Raw genomic sequence first — 20,476 nt, 5'->3', positions numbered from 1 at the left:
GATGGTTGTGAGCCACCATGTGGTTGCTGGGATTTGAACTCCTGACCTTCGGAAGAGCAGTCGGGTGCTCTTACCCACTGAGCCATCTCACCAGCCCCCGCCTGTTTGATTTCTAATGAGAGAAGGAAAAGGTGTGGATTTGGGTCAGAGGGGAATAGGGAGGGTGTGGGAGGAGAAACCATAATAAAAATATACTGCACGAAAAATTTCCATTTTCAATTAAAAATAGAAAAACATTACTAAGGAAAATGAAGTTTTTTTTTTTAAAAAAGTTTAGTTACTATGAAAACTGTTTAAATGGACAACAGAATAAAATACTCAATGTATTATCTCTGAAGTGGCCTTTTGCAGATAGCCTGTGTCTTGAAGTTTTCTGCTTATTCTAAGAACCCTCTCTAAGGCCATACTGGGAATACACACACACACACACACACACACACACACACACACACACACACACACACACATCCTATATTCCTATATCCATCCACCCAGGATTCTTTTTTTTTTTTTGGTTTATTTCGAGACAGGGTTTCTCTGTGTAGCCCTGGCTGTCCTGGAACTCATTTTGTAGACCAGGCTGGCCTTGAACTCAGAAATTCACCTGCCTCTGCCTCCCAAGTGCTGGGATTAAAGGCGTGCACCACTACCATTCGGCCCCACCCAGGATTCTTAATGGAATAATCATACACCAATACTAGTATCAACAACCAACTCTACACACCAACTGTATCAGAATGTGGCAGAATTAGGCAGATGTCAAAGGAGCAGTTTCTAGTATGCATTTCAGAGAGGCAAGATCATGTTGAAGTCATGAAAGGGTGGTCTTCAATCATCACCCACTCCCTATCTCTTCCCATTGCTATCCTGCACTGTATACATCACACCAAGACAAAACTGTGACTATCATAGAACAAACCCCTCTAGCGTTTCATTTTATCCACATTTACCTTACTTGCACCAGCACTTATAACTTCAAAACTTTCTAAATATGGTGAAAGGTTTAATTTTAAAACTTTTCTCAGTGTAGTTCCAGAATCTGGAGTCAAGTCATAGCCCACAATTTCTGACATCTGTTTCCAGTGACGAGCTCTCATTCCTGGATTGCACAGGATGGAGACTGTAGGGATATATTCCTAAGGATGAACACAAACAAGAATGTCATTTGACTTCCATACAAATGGATTCTATAAATCAAACCTTGATAATAGGGAGATTGAATTTCTTCAAATTACTTGAGCACAACCAAAACATCGACTAGATTTAGAGGAAAGGAAGAAGGAACAGAAGTATTCCAAAGTTCATTGGCAATGCTAGGCATACAAAATAATCAAGAAATTACCAAAGTCATAATTAATAAGAAAAAAAATTCCATGAACCTTAGTATCACAAGACACAAAGGACTTAATAACAAATTTAAGAAATGTGGGGGACTACATAGTAAAAATTACAAATATAATTTTAAAAGAAATACAGATCTAAATAATTGGAAAGGTGCTACCATGCTGGAAGAATAAATTATGTTAAGGACAGAGGAGGGATATCAGGAAAGAATAATCAGTACTACAGACATTTTAAAACAGTCACCTAAAAACATACCATTGTGGGGGTTTTCTAAAACACACACACACACACACACACACACACACGTATTTAAACAGTTTAGATGTAGTTACTCTATATCAGGGTAACAATTTCCCCTTCTAAACACTACAGGTCAACACATGAAAAGTCAGGAATAGGTTACCTCTCTACCATAGACACCACCCCCCAAATATTACATCTGTTTTAGTTTGGGTTTCCACTGCTGTGAACAGACACCATGACCAAGGCAACTCTTATAAGGATAACATTTAATTGGAGCTGGCTTACAGTTTCAGTCCATTATCAAGGAGGGAGCATGGCAGCATCCAGGCAGGCATGAGGCAAGAGGAGCTGAGAGTTCTACATCTTCATCCAAAGACAGACAAGAGAAGACTGGCTTCCAGGGAGCTAGAATGAGGGTCTTAAAGCCCATGCCCACAATGACACACTTCCTCCAACAAGGCCACACCTACTCCAACAAGGCCACACCTCCTAACAGTGCCATTCGTTGGGCCAAGCATACTCAAACCATCACAACAGCTTATTGCCATTGCTCTTACTTGCCCTCCAGAACCTTATTGCTGAAGATACCACACACTTGAGTCACAGAACATGGAGAAATAAAGCAGATACTGACCCAGATAAGTCATACCTAATGGCTAGTTTTTCTAATGCTGGAAGGTGCTAATGTATGCTACCAGAGGACAAAAGGAATTCAGTCTTATCCAGCTGTGAATCCTGTGAGATACAACAACCGTCTGGATAAATGGTACAGTGATAGGTCACAGTGGCCCGTGCTACGTGTAAGAAAATGACCCCTGTACAAAGAAAGAGAGTATGAGGTTTCTTTCTAGGTTGGATATTTTGAAAGAAAGGAAATGACATTTTTGCTATGATGCTATACACAAAAGTAACTGATATATACATATATATGTGTGTGAATTTGTGTTTATGTATGTATATGTACATATATGTAAGTTTTATATATCATTGTGTATATAGATGTTTAAAATATATAAGAATGTCAACATTTTCAGTTTTATTGCCTTAATTGTGAGATCGCTTTCCCCATAATAAATATGCGTTATGTATATAAAAAAAAAAAAAAAAACAACAACCGTCTGGGTAAGATAAACCCTCTTGTGCAATAGTAACATTAAAATGTTATGGGAGTAGTCATGGGAGTTCAGTCACTTCTGATTGAACATAGTGCCCACACTGTACACGGTGGGAACCATGCTTGGTACCATGGTCAAGGCTAAAAACCTGTGGCCAGAGAGGCCATAGACCCTAGAGGGAGAACATACTAGTGTTACTCTGCAAAATGGGCACAGTATTAAATTGAGTCCTAAGAACTTACTGTTACATCCATAGATTAATGGATCTCTCAAACCTCATCAGAGAAGCTTCTTTTTGTAGTAGATGATAATTAACACAGAGACTACAACTGAACAAGGTACAGAGAATAAAGACTGGAGTAATCACCCCTAAATAGAATATCACTGTCACACCCTATCTTCCCAAGGCTCGAAGGTCATAACAGAAGAGTGGATGGGAAGATGGCAAGGCCAGAGGCAGTGGATGACTCTAAGGAAACACAGTTTTCTAGACATAACAGGAAGGTAATTGCACTATGAACTTAATAGTAGCTGTGATAGCATGTACAAGACCTGTGCAAGCCCAACCTGGACGAAATTCCACCAGTGGATGAGGATGGTGGCCATGAAGTTCCATTTCTAGATTAGGAGCTATTGTTTATAGATAACTGCTGAGAGAGGGAGTCAGTTTTCTTTAAAGGTGTAGCCCCTGGTAGATCAATCTTGTTGTAGTGAATGAGCACACACCCAAGAGTATATAGGCAGCACAAATTGCATACTATGAGGGCACAAAGTTTGATGCATATGGAAGGGGAGAGAATGGATCTGGAAGGATCTGGGGGTGAATGTAATCAAAATACAAGGTATAAATGTTCTAATAAATTCTCTGCTGCTACAATAAACCAATGACGAAAAATAACTTGGGGAAGAAAGCATTTATTTGGCTTACAGACCATCATTGAGGGAAGCCAAGACATGAACTTAGAGGCAGGAACTGAAGCAGAGCTTGTGGAAACATGCTGATTGCTGGCTTGTTCTCCCTGGCTTGCTCAACGACTTTCTTTTGCAGCCTAGATTTACCTGCACAGGGTTGGTGTCCCCCACAGTGGTCTGAGTCCTCCTACTTCAATTATCTGTCAAGGTAATACCCCTACAATCATGCCCACATGCCAGTCTGATAGAAGTAATTCTCCACAATTGAGATTCCTTCTTCCCAAACACATCTAGATTTGTGTCATGTGGACAAAACCCAATCAGAACAATTAAATTCTCAAACATATTAATAAAACTATTTTAAAAGAATAAATCATCTTAAGATAATAGTACTATAAAAATTGGTCTATAAATTTAATCCCTGTCTTAGTTACTTTCCTATTGCTGTGAAAAAACACTGCAACCAAGGCAACTTATAAAAGAAAGCACTTAATTCAGGTGCAGTTTCAGAGAATTAAGTCTGTGATGGCAGAGTGAAGGAACAGCTAAGAGCTCACATCCTGATCCACAACCAGGAGGCATAGGGAGACCACTAGAAATCCCAGGAGTGTTCTGAAACCTGAAAATCCACCCACCCCATGGCGCACCTCCTCCAAAAGGCCATACCTCCTAATGGCTTCCCAAAGGCTTCCGCTAACTGGGGACTATGAAGCTATTGTGTGCTATTCTCATTCAAACTACCACAATCCCCATCCAAACCCCAGTTGCCTTTCTAGCAGAAATCCACAAGCTGATTGGGAAAATATAAGTTAATCAGAATTGTCACAGCAAATTTCAAAAAGAACAAAGTTGGGACTCACACTTTCCAATTTCAAAACATATTATAAAAAATTACATAATAACTTTGGGAGCCCATTCTAGTCAGAGAGGTAAATATACTAACTGCAGATCTCCACCTATCCCTTCTCTTCTCCAACCAATCCCCAGTCTTATTCCAGTTTGCTGCAGACCAACCACTGCTGCCTTACCTTCCTCTCTTCTGCCCCTGCCTAAATCCACCCCACTTCTGCCCCGTGCTCCAATAGAGATCACTTAGCCCTCCTCCTTCAACTTTCCTTCCTCCTACTCATCACTTAATCCTGGCTCTCAACTCTGGCAGGCCACTCTGACCAGGGAGGCAAGTAGGCTAACTACAGATCTACTCTTCTCTTCTAGATCAAATTGTCTAGTCTTCTTCCCAGTTCTGTAGCTGACCCTGTTACAGCCTCCTTTGTCCCCACCTCCATCCCCAATGGATCACAGAGATCTTCCCCTCCAAATTTCTTCACCCCTACTCATTGCTTTATCCCAGCTCCCAACTCCAGTAAGCATTCCCTGGGAGCCCTGCTCTGACCAGGGAAGCTAGTCGTCTAACAGTGGATCTTCACCTCTCCCTCCTTTTTTCTAGTTCCCCAGTTTTGCTCCCATCTCTGTAGCAGACCACCTCCTGTGGCCTACCCCTATCCCTGCTGCATCCCCAAGGGATTATATAGAGCTCCACTGACCTTCCTCTTCCCTCATCCTGTTATTCCAACCCCCAACTCCAGCAGGCATTCTCTGGGGACCTGGCAGCCAAGTCAGTCAGAGAAGCAAGGATGCCAGCTATGGATCTTCATGCTCCACTCTCTCCTACATATCCAGTCCTCCAGTCTCAATCCCAGCTCTGTAGCAAACTCTCTGTTGTGGCCTCTCCTCATTCTCTGTCATCATTCCCAGGAAATTTAGCAGATCCTGGTGGAACACCCTACTTTACACTCTGCTGTGGACATCCTCAGACCCTGCTCACCATTCCTAAGTGTTAGCTCCCAATATCTAGGAAGACATTTTACACAGAATCCTCAGTGGCCATACCTATCAGGATCCCAGAAGAATTTCCTACTGGACAACATACAGCTATCACACTTTCTGAAACAGAGATGACAACAAAAACCAAGGAACAAAACACTTGCCCACCAGAGACAAGACCAGATATCAGCACCTTGAATTACAATCCTCCCAAATGTAGATGCCTCGATGTTAGCATGAAAACACAATAACAGCAAGGATAATATGTCTTCACTAAAGCCCAGCAACCTTACCATGGTATGCTTCAATTACTGCAAAACAACTGAAGCAGAAGACAGAGACCTTAAATTACCCTTTATGATAGAATATTCTGAATAAATCCCTTAAAGAAATCTATGAAACACAAACAATTAAAGAAAATAAACAAAACAGTTCAAGACCTGAAAGAGGGAATGGAATCAATAAAGAAAACCAAAACTGAGGGAAACTGGACAAGCCTCACCAACAGAATACAAGAGATGAAAAAAAAAAAATGAATCCTAAGCAATGAAGACATGATAGAAGAAATGGATACCTTTGTCAAAGAAAATGTAAAATCATTTTTAAAAAAATCCTAACATAAAACATCTAAGAAATCTGGTACACTATGAAAAGACCAAATCTAAGAAAGACAGAAATAGAGGAAGGAGAAGAAAACCAGTGAAAGGCACAAAAAATATTTTCTTCCCCCCCCCCCAGTTTTTTATTAGGTATATACTTCATTTACATTTCAAATGCTATCCCCTAAAGTCCCCTATACCCTCCCGCCCTGCTCCCCCAGAAAATATTTTTAACAAAATCAAAGAAGAAAATTTTTTCTAATTTAAAGGAAATGCCTCTCAAGATACAAGAAGCATACAGAGCACCACATGTACTAGATCAGAAAAGACATTCTCCTTGGCACAGAATCACCAAAACAGCAAATAAACAGAGTAAGAACGAGCTACATTAAGAGCTACAACGAAGCCGGGCGTGGTGGCGCACACCTTTAATCCCAGCACTTGGGAGGCAGAGGCAGGCGGATTTCTGAGTTCAAGGCCAGCCTGGTCTACAAAGTGAGTTCCAGGACAGCCAAGGCTATAGAGAGAAACCCTGTCTCGAAAAACCAAAAAAAAAAAAAAAAAAAAGAGCTACAACGAGAAAATACAGATGTAGTAGACCTATTAGAATCAGTCTTCTCAATGAAGACTCAAAAAGCCAGATGGGCCTGAACAGATGTCTTTCAGACTCTAAGAGACTACAAATGCCAGCCCAGACTACTATACGCAGGAAAACTTTCAGTTATAATAGATGAAGAAAATGAAACACTTCATGATAAAACAAACTTTAAGCAACATTTATTTAAGGCACTAAAAGGAAAACTCCAACCTAAAGAGGTAGAACACACTCAAGAAAACACCAAAACAAATTCCAAAAGAAGGGAAATACACACACAACACCACAAAAACAGAACACCAGGAATCAACAAACACTGCTCATTGATAGCTCTCAACACCAACCAGTGGTCTGTGCTGCAACTCTAAGATGCTAGATCACTATACCCTGCAAAACTTTTAATAACCATTGATGGAGAAAATAATATATTCTATAGTAAAGTCAAATGTAAACAATATCTCCCTACAAATGCAGTCATACAGAATGTGCTAAAAGGAAAACTACAGACTAAGAGAATGGATGCAAAAACACGATCCATCCTGATGTTGCATCTAAAAAAAAAAAAACCACTTCAACATCAAGAATAGATATTACCTCAGGGTTAAAGGTTGGAAAAAGATATTCCAAGCTAATGGACACAAGAAGCAAGCTGGGACAGGCACTTTAATATCTAACAAAATAGACTTGAAAACTCATCGAAGAAATGGGGAAGAACCCTACATACTCATCAGAGGAAAAATCCACCAAGAGGACATTTCAATTCTTAATATCCATGTCCCAAATACAAGGGCATCCAAGGTTGTAAAAGAAACACTGCTACAGTTTAACATATTTACCTTCACACACTGATAATAGGAGACGTTAATACTCAAGTCTCGCCAACAAAAAGATCACCCAGACAAAAACTAAACAGAGAAATTGCTAGAGCTGACTGATGTAAAAAAAAAGGGGGGGGTAGTGGTTGTGGTGGTGCACATAACAGATATTTACAGAACATTTTGCACAAACACAAAAAAGACATTGAACAAGGTATCTAGAAATGGAAAGTTCTTCCATGCTCATGATTTGATGGGATTAATATAGTAAAAATGGCAATCCTGACAAAAGCAATCTACAGGTTCAATGCAACCACATCACAACTTCAACACAACTCTTCACAGATCCTGGAAGGCCAATTTTCAGCTTCATGATAAGACCCTATTCTGAAGACACAATGCATTTCGGTTGTAGGATATATATCAAGTTGGAAGAGACTGGAAAATTTCCTCCATGCTGGCTAGCATTCATAGTGATGGAAAGTATTATGGAGGCTGCTGGGGAATAGAAGACATTGGTGATGTTACCTAGTTCTGGACCTTGCATGCTACAATACTGACCTACCAGGCAAGATGTGCTTACAGGTGCAATGGTGACATGAAAGTTATTGGGATAATCAACTACTTTCTGATGGGATCTAAGGCATGCTTCACAGAAGGGAACCAGTGCCTGGTACTGTAACTGTAGTGACAAACCCAAGGCTCAGGAGGTCATAGGCTCTAGAGGGGAACACATTACTGTTGTTCCATTAAATATACAGGTCAAACTGCCTTCTAAATAGCTATGTATAGATGTAGATTAGTACTGCTCTCATCTAGGCAAAGAAGTGTCTATCTTTGGTGGGCGGCAGTTAATGCAGAGACTGCCAAAGTGCTAAGAATAAGTCCCTATTGAGTGCTTAGAGCTAAATGGGACCTCTATTTCACATACCTGCCTTGGGCTCAGGGAACATCATAGAAAGGCAAGTGTTAAGAATATAAGAGCTAGGGGCTGGTGAGATGGCTCAGAGGTTAAGAGTGCCGACTGCTCTTCCAGAGGTCCTGAGTTCAAATCCCAGCAACCACATGGTGGCTCACAACCATCTGTAACGAAATCTGATGCTCTCTTCTGGAGTGTCTGAAGACAGCTACAGTGTACTTACATATAATAAATAAATATTGAAAAAAAGAATATAAGAGCTAGAGGATGGAAAGAAGCCTGTGAAAGGCTCTCTTGGAGATATGACATAATTGTCATGAATTGCTGTAGCTACTTGTTATCTGTTCAAGGCCTGCTCAATATCAAGTGAACAAGATTAGATAACATTCCAGAGGGCATCACTAATTGGATTTTTTTGTCTGTTTTTGTTTTTAGAGAAGAAGACCTGAAGGAAGACCAGTATGGGCCAGGAGCCAGGACGGGGCTTATACCTCTAGTCACAGCACTGCCATGTGAGACCAGTCTGTGCTACACAGTGAGCAGACGAAGCAGGGAGTTCAGAATGAGCACTGCCATGTGAGACCAGTCTGTGCTACACAGTGAGCAGACGAAGCAGGGGGTTCAGAATGAGCTTGTCTCAGTAAAAAGGGTGAGAGATCTGAAAAGGAGTATCCCCAAGGAAGGCATGAAAATGGTCAATATGCTCATGAGAAGATATTCAGCCTTCAGGTAGATGCAAGTCAAAACCATGAGATTCCAATTCATACTAAAGTAGCCAAAGCCACCAAAGATGACCATGGCAAGTGTAAAGTGTGTTACCCAGCAAGCAGCAAGCTCCTTTTTTCTCTCATGTGACCCATGGGAATACTACTAAGCTGACTCCACAGTACTGGTGGGACTGTAGACATAAGTAGAGCACAGAAAACCCAAAGAAGGAGAAGCAGATATTATATAAAAAATAGATGTCATGATCAGTCTTATAGTAACAATTTTAACAACTTATGATATTCAAGGTAAATTAAGCAAAACAAGGGGGTCATAGCACATGCTACATGTTACAGAAAGTAAGATAATATATTCACAGTTATATATGTAATGATGTCTGAAAATACTCGGGAAAGTGCTAACACTGACCATCTGAGAATGGAGATGAGAGATATGAGAGGAGAGTTTGCAGATAATCATTTTTGGACCATAAACTGTATCAAACATTAAAAGTAATCCTTACATAGTTTACTCCTTTTATTTTTTATTTTTATTTTTTCATTTTTATCTATTTATTTTACTTTTGAGATTATAATTACATCACTTTGCCCCTCCCTTTACTCCCTCCAGACCCTCCCACTTCTCTGCCTTGTTCTTTTTTTTCTTTTTTTTCTTTTATTTTTTTATTTATTATTATTTTCTTTATTTACATTTCAAATGCTATCCCGAAAGTTCCCTACCCCCCGCCCCGCTCCCCTAAGGTTACTACTTTTACAATGAAGCAGCCCCTCCAGTCATTGGAAGAGTATGACTTGGATAGGGCGGATCTTCAGTCACATCCCAGACCTGCAGCCTGGGCACACTAGCTACACACTTGGTATCTCCACTAGAACCACTGGTGCATTAGTCACTTTCTAAAGGAAGGATGTGACAGCTAGTGTGGTAGTCCGTGCCTGTAATTCTAGCACTGGAGAGGTAAAATAGGGGGATCATGAAGTTGAGGTCAGCCTGAGCTACATGAGTTCCTGGCCAGGATAGGCTGCATGATAAAACGGATGACATGGGTTCGATTCCAAAACCTACATGGAGGAAGGAGAAAACTCACTCCTGTGTGTTGTTCTTTGGCTTCTACACACATGTAAGGCATGCATGTGCATGCATAGGAAGATGCACATGAGCAATGACAGCCACAGTTGTCCTCTGGTCTCCACACATGTGCATGGATGTATGCCTGTACATAAACATGATCTTCCATACATGAGCACACAGTAAACACATGTGCATGTACATGTGCATACACATAAATATTTTTGCCTAGAATGAAGAAGGTGGGAATTTAATCAAATGCTGAGAAAAAAATATATTAAAATTGCACTGATGATGTAGATCCCTATTCCCATCTTTCGTTTGCTTGGGGTTTTGTGAGACAGGATCTTACTAGCTTGCCCAGACTAGCCTGGAACTTATAATCCCTCTACCTCAAGCTCTAGGTGCAAGGATGAGAGTCATGTGCCACACCAGTCTCCATATTTCCTTTTTTCTTTAAGTATCAGGGTTATTCTCTTGAAACAGCCATCTCAGAGCTACAGGAAGTTCACAACTTACCCTTAAAACCTTGTAAATATAAGAAAGAACCAAGTTGATGCCAATTTGAATAAATCTTCCATTTTGAATAGGAGTCAAGAAAAGTTTAAGTTCCAAGACATCTCTGGATGAGTGACATCCTGGCTGGCAAGTTGAGACATGAATGCTGGGCAAGTCACCCTGTCATAGCTGAGCAAACCCACCAATGAGAACAGGATGAGTGTACCATGAAGGCATGCTCCTAGGTGGAAAATGTAACTGAAACTTGGCACAGATGTTTGTGGTTTTTGTGGTTTGTGTGCTTAAAAGCATTCTGTCTTGGATGGCAGTGACCCCATAACAGTGAGAGGGAGAGGGAGAGGGAGAGGGAGAGGGAGAGGGAGAGGGCTCCTTCCACAGAGTCAGTTTAAAAAGCCAAGGAGGAATATGATTAGCCCACTTTGGGCAAATATGCTTACCCCCAAACCAATTACCACAGACATACAAATAATGTATTAGGACTAGCTCACCTCACATCAGGTACTCAGAGGAGAAGACTGGTTAGCTATTGACAACCCCCTTTTTACATGGAGCTGGACTAATGACATATACAAAGTCTAAGTTCAGAGGATTGATTTTATATTTTATATAATACACAAGCTAATATTGCGAAGAGCCATTGGAACACATTGATACCTTAAACGCCTTTATCTGCTCCATTACTGTAGTACACATAGTGATTGTAGGGTTCTCTTTTGGTTCTTCTTCAGGTTTCTCTTCCATCGAAGATTGTTTTCTTGCTGCCTTTCTTCTTTCTTGTAATTCTTTCTTTTGCTTAGCGTGAAAGAACTTCAGTGTCCTAAAAACTTCTCTGGAAAAGTCATCTATGTCAGTTTCCATACTTTCTCCATTAAGGTCCAGAAACCCTCCATCCATCCACCTGAATTTAAAGGAAAAGTCATTTTAAAACTCACATTTTTTAACTAGACAGAAGTATTAAGAAACTTTTGCATAGATTCCTCAATTTTTTCTGTAAGAGAGACAACCAAGGCACACAGGTAGAGCTAATGGAAAAAGAATAAATTTAACAGCATCATTTCAACAACAGTGCCTGTGCTAAAACACGCATCCAATTACAAATAGGCAATAATACTATCCAAGTAAATACAAACTTGACCCCACACATCTAATTTTGTGTTAGTAAGTCAAGTACATAAAGTGCAGACTAAGAATGCTGTTTATATCATTTGCTTAATTTTTTTATTATGTTACCCAAAACTACCGTTTTTCTGTTCGCTGCCACTTCAGAACAAAATTAAAAAACTTCTGGTAGGGCTCAATGGTGACTTTTAATTTTTCCAGTTCAGGATACTTTGTCAATTCCCATTTGAAAAGTTCCTCTTCTTTATTAATAAACTGAACAGCTTCTTCCGATTCCTGAATCCGTTTCTGTAGTTGTCTTACATCTGCCACATACTAAAAGCAAACAAATGCCCATTATAGAAACATCCAGATGATATTATAACAAGACTCATAATACCACATCAGGTATGTTCTTTTATTTATTCAGTGACCTTAAATATTAACTTTACAACATCACTACAATGAGGAATAATATATCGTTACACTATGTGATAATAAATGAAGTCGAACAGTATCAGGCTTAAGAATCAAGTTAACTTTTGTTTGACATGATAAATTCATGCTTCCTTATTTTGACACCAGTGTTAATCTGCCCTGTATTAACCTATAACTGACCACAGTCACAGCCCTATATGTATCTGACCTGATGCATGCGGTCCAGTTCTGCAAACTCTGTGAACTCCTCCATGCGACGTGATTCTTTTTCTATTTCCAAAATCAGTTTTTCTCTCTTGGCTATTAGTTCATTTTCTTTTGCATGTTTAGAATTCTCAATGAGCTTTTTAAAAAGATAATTTAATGATGTTAGTTAATGCAGTATAAAGAAAAGAATTTACAAAGAAAAACATGAATGTTTTATAGCAATTTAGAGAAAAATGGAAACAGAATCATTTTCTTTAATGACTGATGTAAAAATGCAAAGAGTAAATCACAGAGACAAATTTTCCAAGAGCTTTCACAACACTAAATTATTAATTATATAGTTTGACTTTTTAATGTATTTGGTACATTTTTGAGTATACACATACCACACATCAAGAGGTGTTAAGTATCCTTTCTATTTTATTATTTTCTCTTCAAAGAAAAAGAGATATATGGAAGTTGAGAGGGATATCAAAGTTACAAGATCATAAAAGAAAAAAATCTTGTCTATCCCATGCTTCTCATTATTATTCTATTATGTCTCCCAATTCAGGATAAAGCAACTGGTTACTTCTTGGGGTTTTAAATTATATTCAGTCTGATATAAAATCCTAAGTCTGCAACTTCCAATCTCTGTGAATTTGAACAAGTGAATCAACTTCTCTGAGTTTCATTTTAATCGTCTATAAAATGAGGCAAATAGGAGTGGCTGGGATTTTATGAGTATTTAATAATTTAATAAATAGCAACCACTTAGTTCAGCGCTGACTATTACGTTTTTTAATAATTTTTTTTGACCTCTCTCTTTCATCCTACATTTACTCAAGCTGGTGAGTTAAGCCTAAAAGCATGTTCTAAGCTGGCAAGCCCATAACAGGTAACAGATCATGGCACATGAAGTTCCTAAAGTCAGTGGAAAATTGGTATGAAAATGAAACATCCACACTGTACTTAAAATGCCAGAATGTGGACAGTAAAGGTGACTGCCGCTAAGCCTGATAGCCTGAGTTCAATACCCAGGCCCCACAGGTAGAAGTAGAATCAACTCCCGAAAAATTGTCCTCTTTTCTCCACATGCATGCCGTAGTACACACACACACACACACACACACACACACACACACACACACACACACACACACACGTGCGCGCACGGGAGCACACACATACAGAGAGAGACAGAAAGAGAGACAGAGAATGAAAGGAGGGAGGAGGGGAAATGATACTAAAAACTGACAGAACACGAATTATACACTTAAAAATATACTTACTTCATCATTCTCATCAAAGACAGGGGTAATTTTAGTAGGCCACAAGAGGACAGTTGCATTTAAATTTAAGTCTTCTTGAGACATTAGAAGAGTATCTAAAAAGTAACTCATTTGGCGTTTAGATTCCTACAAAAGAAACTCTAGATATATATATCATATAAAAAAGAATAGAGCCAACAATTTCTAATGTTCTTTCAAATTTAATATTTTATGTACTATTCAACTCACATGGATATTTCAACAGTTTATTTCCTATGTTTATTTGGCTTCAAGCCATACACCTATACCTTAATGTAAGTTTTAAAGCACTTTAAATGTGCTGGTGGAACAGGCTGGTAGGTTTTGCTGAAGGAGGCAGAGGCAGGAGGACTACGAGGTTGAGGCCAGCCGGGGCTAGACATTCTTAGCAGGGCATGGTAGAGAATGCCTTTAATTCCAGCACTCAGGAAGTAGAGGCAGAGGCAGGTAGATGTCAATAAGTTCAAAACCCGTCTAGTCTACAATTGACTTCCAGGACAGCCAGGGATACACAGAAAAACCCTGTCTCAAAAACAAAACACAAAACAACAAACCCCAAAACAAAAACCAAACAAAGATAGCTTAGTGTACAATACACTTGCTGCACAAGACCTGAGTTTCACTCCCCAACATTAAACAGTAAACAGGTGTAGTGGTGTGTGCCTGTGATGGCAGCATGGTGAAGATGGAGAGAGGATAATCGACTTATTAACTGGAAAGACTCACTGAACAAACAAACAAACAAGCAGGAGAGGGGGAGAGGAAGACAACTGATGTTCAAGTCTGGCCTCCACACACAAAGCCTACGTGCATCTCCCCCACAAACACACTTCCATTTACAAAGTTATTTCTTACTTATTGTTGACTTACTATAAAGGTAACTCTTTGACTCTTTGTATATGATTTTAAATAGTAATCAAATGTTTGGCAACCTCTGAAACTTTTTATTTTAAAATATCTTAAATGATCTTTGTTCTTATGATTTGTTTTTTGTTTTGTTTTTTGTTTTTGTTTTTGTTTTGGTATTTTGGGAGACAGGGTTTCTCTGTGTAGTCCTGGCTGTCCTGGAACTCACTGTGTAGACCAGGCTGGAATTGAACTCAGAAATCCACCTGACTCTGCCTCCCAAGTCAAGTGCTGAGATTAAAGGCATGCGCCACAACTGCCCGGTGATTTATTTTTAAATCTTTGATGATAAATACTTTTATCATAGTTTTTCTTATTCTACATCTCTAGTAATATTATCATCTTTTTGTCTATTTAGCATAATATCAGTAGCCCAGAAAGCACTGTGGTGTGAAGGGCACCGTAGATGTATCTAATTGGAGAGGCAGAATACTATGGCTCTCATTGATTATATGTTATACTGCAGTGCTGTAACACTAAAAAAAAAAAATTAAAAGTTGGGGATGGCAAGATGATCTAGTAGGAAAAGCATGCCAACCTAGGTTAGATTCCTGGGAACCACACAAAGGGTGACCAACTCTCTCAGGCTGTTCTCTGACCTCCACACACAGGTCCTACCATGTGCACACTCCCACGGATTCACTCACTCATTCATTTAAATGTAATTTTTAAAAAGTTAGGTCTGGTGGTACCCTAGGATGTTCAGAAAGGAAGATGGGAAGTTCAAGGCATGCCTAGGCTACACTGTACAATTAGCAATACCTTCAGTCTCCTCCTTCTCCCTCTCCTCTCTCCTCCACGCACACCTGAGAGAAATGCATGAATGTTGTCTCCAGGATCAATGCACAGAAATGTTTCCTGCTGCATACTCATTAATAACAACAAATAATAACCAAACATCCAGAATATTAAAATTTAAAATTGCTTTTGTGTATGCAGATGTAGGTACATGTTTGTGTCCATGTGCTGTGGACGCCAGAGGTCAATCTCTGGTGTCACTCCTTAGGATCTGCTTATATTGTTTATTAATTGACTTTGGTTTTATGAGACAAAACCAAAGGTCTCTCTGTAACTCTGAAGGGACTGAGGGAGCAGAATAAACTCCATTTTGCCTTTAAGACTCCATTCTAAGTCAACTTGCCCTTAGAGAGGCATGGCCCCACCCTTGAGGTCTGAGAAAAAGCATGAAATGTCCCTGGCAGTTGCAAAATAGACACAGCATCTGCAGCTGGCTGATAACAACAGAGTGGGCTAAGAAAACATAAGTCGTTCCCAGGTCAAGATGCTCCTTTTTGATGTAGGCTCCCTCCCTGTGATTTAACCAGGTGCTGTAAACCAGTCAGCTTAAAGGCCGATGCTCCTTTACCCTCTCATGTAACACCAAGGCTTGGAAACCCCCACTTGTGTTTTTTCCTGTGTAAACCCCTTTCCCTTAGATCTGGGGGCTGCTTTCCTATCCTGTTCCATCATCAGAAAGGTTTGGGGCCCAGGCTCTCAAGCTTGAATAAAGACTCTCATGTGCCTGCATCAGAATTGTGGTTCCTGGTGGTCTCTTTGGCGTTTTTTGCAATCTGGACACAATAGCTCTGGAAGTCCTGGGAAACTGCCATGTAGACAAGGCTGGCATTGAATTCACATAGATGCTACTGCCTTACCTGTAGAGTGTCCAGCTGCCCACCTTATTGTTTTCAGAGAGTGTCTCCCTGGCCTGGGGCTCCGTGATGAAAATAGGTTAGCTTTCCAGCAGGCTCAGGATCCTCCTGTTTCCGCCTCCCCTGACCTAGCATTATAAGCATGCACACCAGGCCTAGCTTTTTATGTGGATTCTGGGGATCAAGCCCTAGTCCTTGTGCTTGTGCAGCAAATTTAGAAACTAAAATACTGAATAATACCAGAAAAGGGCTATGGTGCAAGGAAAGTTAGATGAAAAAGGTGACATTAACTGATATTAACACTGGTAATATGCAAAAAGCATACAAACAAGATGACTCCTCTTCAATAAATATCAAAACCAGGGAAACTATATGTATTAGAAATACACACTTCATTGGCAAAGCTATAAAGGAGAGTAAGAAAGTTGTAATCAAAATGAGGACTGTGTTCACACGCTGACAGGATAAGCTGTGATGATGGGTGCCTGTAGTGTTGCTTCTATTTTTTCCCTGGGCAGGAATTACTCATTTTTAAAACATCCGAAAGTGGGGAGGATACCCAGGGGGGTTCCCACCCTCTCAGAAGATAAAGCGAGGGGGAGGGGGGAAGGACTGTAGGAAGGAGTGACCGAGAGGGGGCAGTGAGCAGGATGTAAAGTGAATAAATAAAAATAAATACAAACAGGATGAAAGTTAAATATGTTTAGATGGGTATAGAGTCTTGTTCAGGGTGGGTTTAAGACTACTATTAGATGTCAAGAGTCAAAAAATGTTTTCTTAACTTTGTTTAAGAATATGTACATAATTGGTGAAAAAAAGGACATCAAACACATCATTTCAGAGAAAATCACATAGAAGCCTCCAGGGGAGGAGGAGAGAGAGCAATGATGTGGCCAGAAGGGCACACAGAAGGCTTCTGGGTTGCCCTGCTTTTTGACCTGGGCATGTCAGCACTCATAACTCACCTCATGGGAGTTTCTAAGTCTTTGCCTTTTGTTTTTGGTTTGTTTGTTTGTTTGTTTTACCTGAATCCTTAGAGCCAAGTCAAGAATTCCTATGGTTCGAGCTCTTTCTACGAAAGCGATTAGTTCCATCATTTCTTCTGTGGTCTCAGGAACTCGTAGCGCATGCTCTCTAATTGCTTCAAATTCACTGCAAATACTGACAGAACATTCTGACTTACTATATTATGGTAATTAATTTGCAGCATATTTAATAAATATGTACTATTGTTATAAAATAGGAAATCTTTATGCTAAAAACAACTGGCTAGTTCATTAAGAGATAATATAATATGTAAGCTTAGCTTGTCTGAGGTTACCGTAGATCATATCAATAGAAATCAAGCTAATATTTTCAAATGAAAATCTGGCATTTTTTTTTCTGGTGATCTCTTAAACTCTCTTCAAGATTGAGATAAGCAGTGTAGCAGACTTTAAATCTAACAACCCTGATACAATCCTGCCTCAGCTGCTACAAGACTGCTGTTTAGCTTTGTCAGTTTGACACAAACTAAAGTCTAATGAGAGGAGGAGACTTCAACAAAGGACTTGTTTCCATGAGACTGGCCTTTTTTCTCTTGGTGCTAAGACTAAACCCAAGGACTGAAGATTCTGGGCATGTGAACTTCTCAGTGGGAGAATCCTGCTCACTGTAGGTGGCGCCACCCCTCAGCCAATAATTCAGAGCAGGGCAAGAGGAGCAAGCCAACCACATTGGAAGCCTTTTCCTGTGTTGCAAGGTTCCTGCCTTGAGTTCCTGTCCTGACTTCCCTCAATGATGGAATATGATCTGGGTGTGTAAGCCAAATAAACCGTTTTCTTCCCAAAGTTGTTCTTGGCCATGGTGTTTTTCACATCAATGGAAACTTACTAGTTTTGTGAATTTAGGCCAACCTTCAAGTTCCAGTTTCTGTATTTATAAAACGATGCTATTAATCCATCCTGCTGGAATATGTGATACAAGAATAAATGTACATGTGAATGAATGAATGAATGAATGAAGCATAGTTCATGGCCCTGTGAAATTGAACAATGTAGAAGATAAAAAGATCAAATCCTTGTTTAAATATTCTAAACTCTAATGCCTTAGAATATCCTATGTAGAAAAGTATGAGTCTAGGTACCCTGTCTCATTATTTAACAACAGCTATATATTTTCAGATTTGCCTTCCTATGCTTTAAAATGTTTGTATTGTTATGCCACCACTAAAAATATCAGAAAAAAATCCACCTAAGCTAGAAAACAAACATGTGTGTATATTTTTAATCTTTTGCTTTTAAATAAGAGTAGTTTTGATGAAACGTTTCTTTGGCCCTGTTATTCTGAATGGAGTAATTAATTTTACTTACGATTCGTTTTCTTTTCTATGTTTTGAAGCTATGTCATTTAATAAAATGTTTGCAAAGGCTCTTGCTTTATTTGTCAAGCCTATCTTCAAGTCTTCACAGTCCAAACGAACCATAGGATAATGAGCCCACTGGGGCAAAAGCATTATTTCTGAAGCAAGATTGAAAAATTTTTCTATAAACTTTAAAGAAGAGTGTTAAAAAAAAAGTTAGAATTTTGTAATTAGTGACTTCATAGAACTATATTATAATGAAAATTTTAATCACCATACATTCATTATTCTTGCTAAATAACCCCTATTCCTTTTGATTTACAAACCTTTTTACTCTTGGTGCCAAGACTAAACCCAAGGCCTGAAGATTCTAGGCATGTAAACTCCTCAGCCAGTGCCCAAACATTCTAATTCTTTTTATGGTGAAATTCAATCTACTAGTAAATATCAGGTGTGCTATAACCTAAAATCTGCAAAGTTTTCTCAATTAAAAAAAAATATGTCTGAGTCACCTCATTTCTGTTTGGAAACAAACCTACATTATATAACAATGTTTATAGCTGCATATATTTGTTTTCGCCATTACTGAATATCTCTCTGAAGGCTCTCTTTCAATCTTTAGGAAAAAGAAATATAAGAAACCTTTTGTTTTGTGCTAAAGTAGGCCAGGGGGACAAAAATATTATGTTCTACAGTTTCCAAAGATCCAAGATCTTGGAATTTATACCAACTTCTTCTTCTTCTTTTTTTTTTTTTTTTTTGTTTGTTTGTTTGTTTGTTGAGACAGGGTTTCTCTGTATAGTCCTGGCTGTCCTGGAGTTCACTTTGTAGACCAGGCTGGCCTTGAACTCAGAAATCCGCCTGCCCCTGCCTCCCGAGTGCTGGGATTAAAGGCGTGTACCACCAAGCCCAGTTTGGAATTTATATAACTTCTTAATATTTAAACACTGAGATGATTTTCAAAAATGAAACAAAATAGTATAAAACATTGACAACACATTTTACATTTTGTGCAAGTGAAACAGGCTTGCAAACTCTGAGCAATCTGTGACTTAAAGTCACAGCCCACCCTAATGACTCCCTCACCTTTCCTCCTTGTTATCCCTACTCTACCCACAGCCAAACAGCTGCTCCTTTTATCCATCTGTGAAAGATTTCCTTTCATTTTCATCTCAAAGTTATCTATTTTTTTTTTTACTGCTTACAGTATTTAATGAATTGAGCTTAACCTTTTCATCATCTAATTGATCAGAGGGCATTAACTAATTTAATGATTATCTTGAACACCTGCCTTGTTGTTAGCTTGAAAAATAATAGCCAAAAAGTAAATAGTGCTGATGTTCCCAGAGAACAGTGCGCACTGACAAATTTAACAAGGGAAGGGGAAACCACAAAGCAAGCCATCACTCTCCACGTAAAGTGGTCATGAGACAAAGTTACACAACACTGGGTTTACATAATACAAAGATGATGGGGGCAGGGATGAAAAGCCCCATATGATACAGACAATCTCCTTGTCCTCTACTACAAACATGCCCATAAACATATTCAAGAAAACAGAGGAAATAGAAGGAAAAAATGAAACTCATCAAAAAACCCTGCAGAACTCAGAATCTGAAATGAGAATTTCACTTCACTGTCAGAGAGGGACACAAAGAACACAACAAAACCAGAAAACCAGTTACCTACCATACAGCTATCATAAGACCTCATCTATCAGTAATTAATCAGTGTGTTAGGTTCTACAATCTAAAGACAGAGTGACTAGCCGGGCATGGTGGCGCATGCCTTTAATCCCAGCACTTGGGAGGCAGAGGCAGGCGGATTTCTGAGTTCGAGGCCAGCCTGGTCTACAAAGTGAGTTCCAGG

At 39.4% G+C, this 20,476-nt stretch overlaps 1 protein-coding gene across 1 annotated transcript in view; it reads right to left on the bottom strand.

The window, feature by feature from the left end:
* Dnah12 (dynein axonemal heavy chain 12) overlaps positions 1 to 20,476 on the bottom strand; it is a 171,786-nt gene that overhangs the window by 133,394 nt on the left and 17,916 nt on the right. The window contains exons 12-18 of the mRNA XM_029541695.1: positions 18,618 to 18,796; positions 17,292 to 17,427; positions 13,691 to 13,816; positions 12,421 to 12,555; positions 11,917 to 12,110; positions 11,331 to 11,574; positions 951 to 1,136 (exon numbers count right to left, since the gene is read on the bottom strand). Coding sequence (XP_029397555.1) covers positions 951 to 1,136; positions 11,331 to 11,574; positions 11,917 to 12,110; positions 12,421 to 12,555; positions 13,691 to 13,816; positions 17,292 to 17,427; positions 18,618 to 18,796 — 1,200 coding nt within the window. The remainder of the gene's footprint in view (positions 1 to 950; positions 1,137 to 11,330; positions 11,575 to 11,916; positions 12,111 to 12,420; positions 12,556 to 13,690; positions 13,817 to 17,291; positions 17,428 to 18,617; positions 18,797 to 20,476) is intronic.

Source organism: Mus pahari, chromosome 8 (assembly GCF_900095145.1).
Source record: "Mus pahari chromosome 8, PAHARI_EIJ_v1.1, whole genome shotgun sequence".
Taxonomy (NCBI): Eukaryota; Metazoa; Chordata; class Mammalia; order Rodentia; family Muridae; genus Mus; species Mus pahari.
This window is presented reverse-complemented; position numbering and strand designations above follow the sequence as displayed.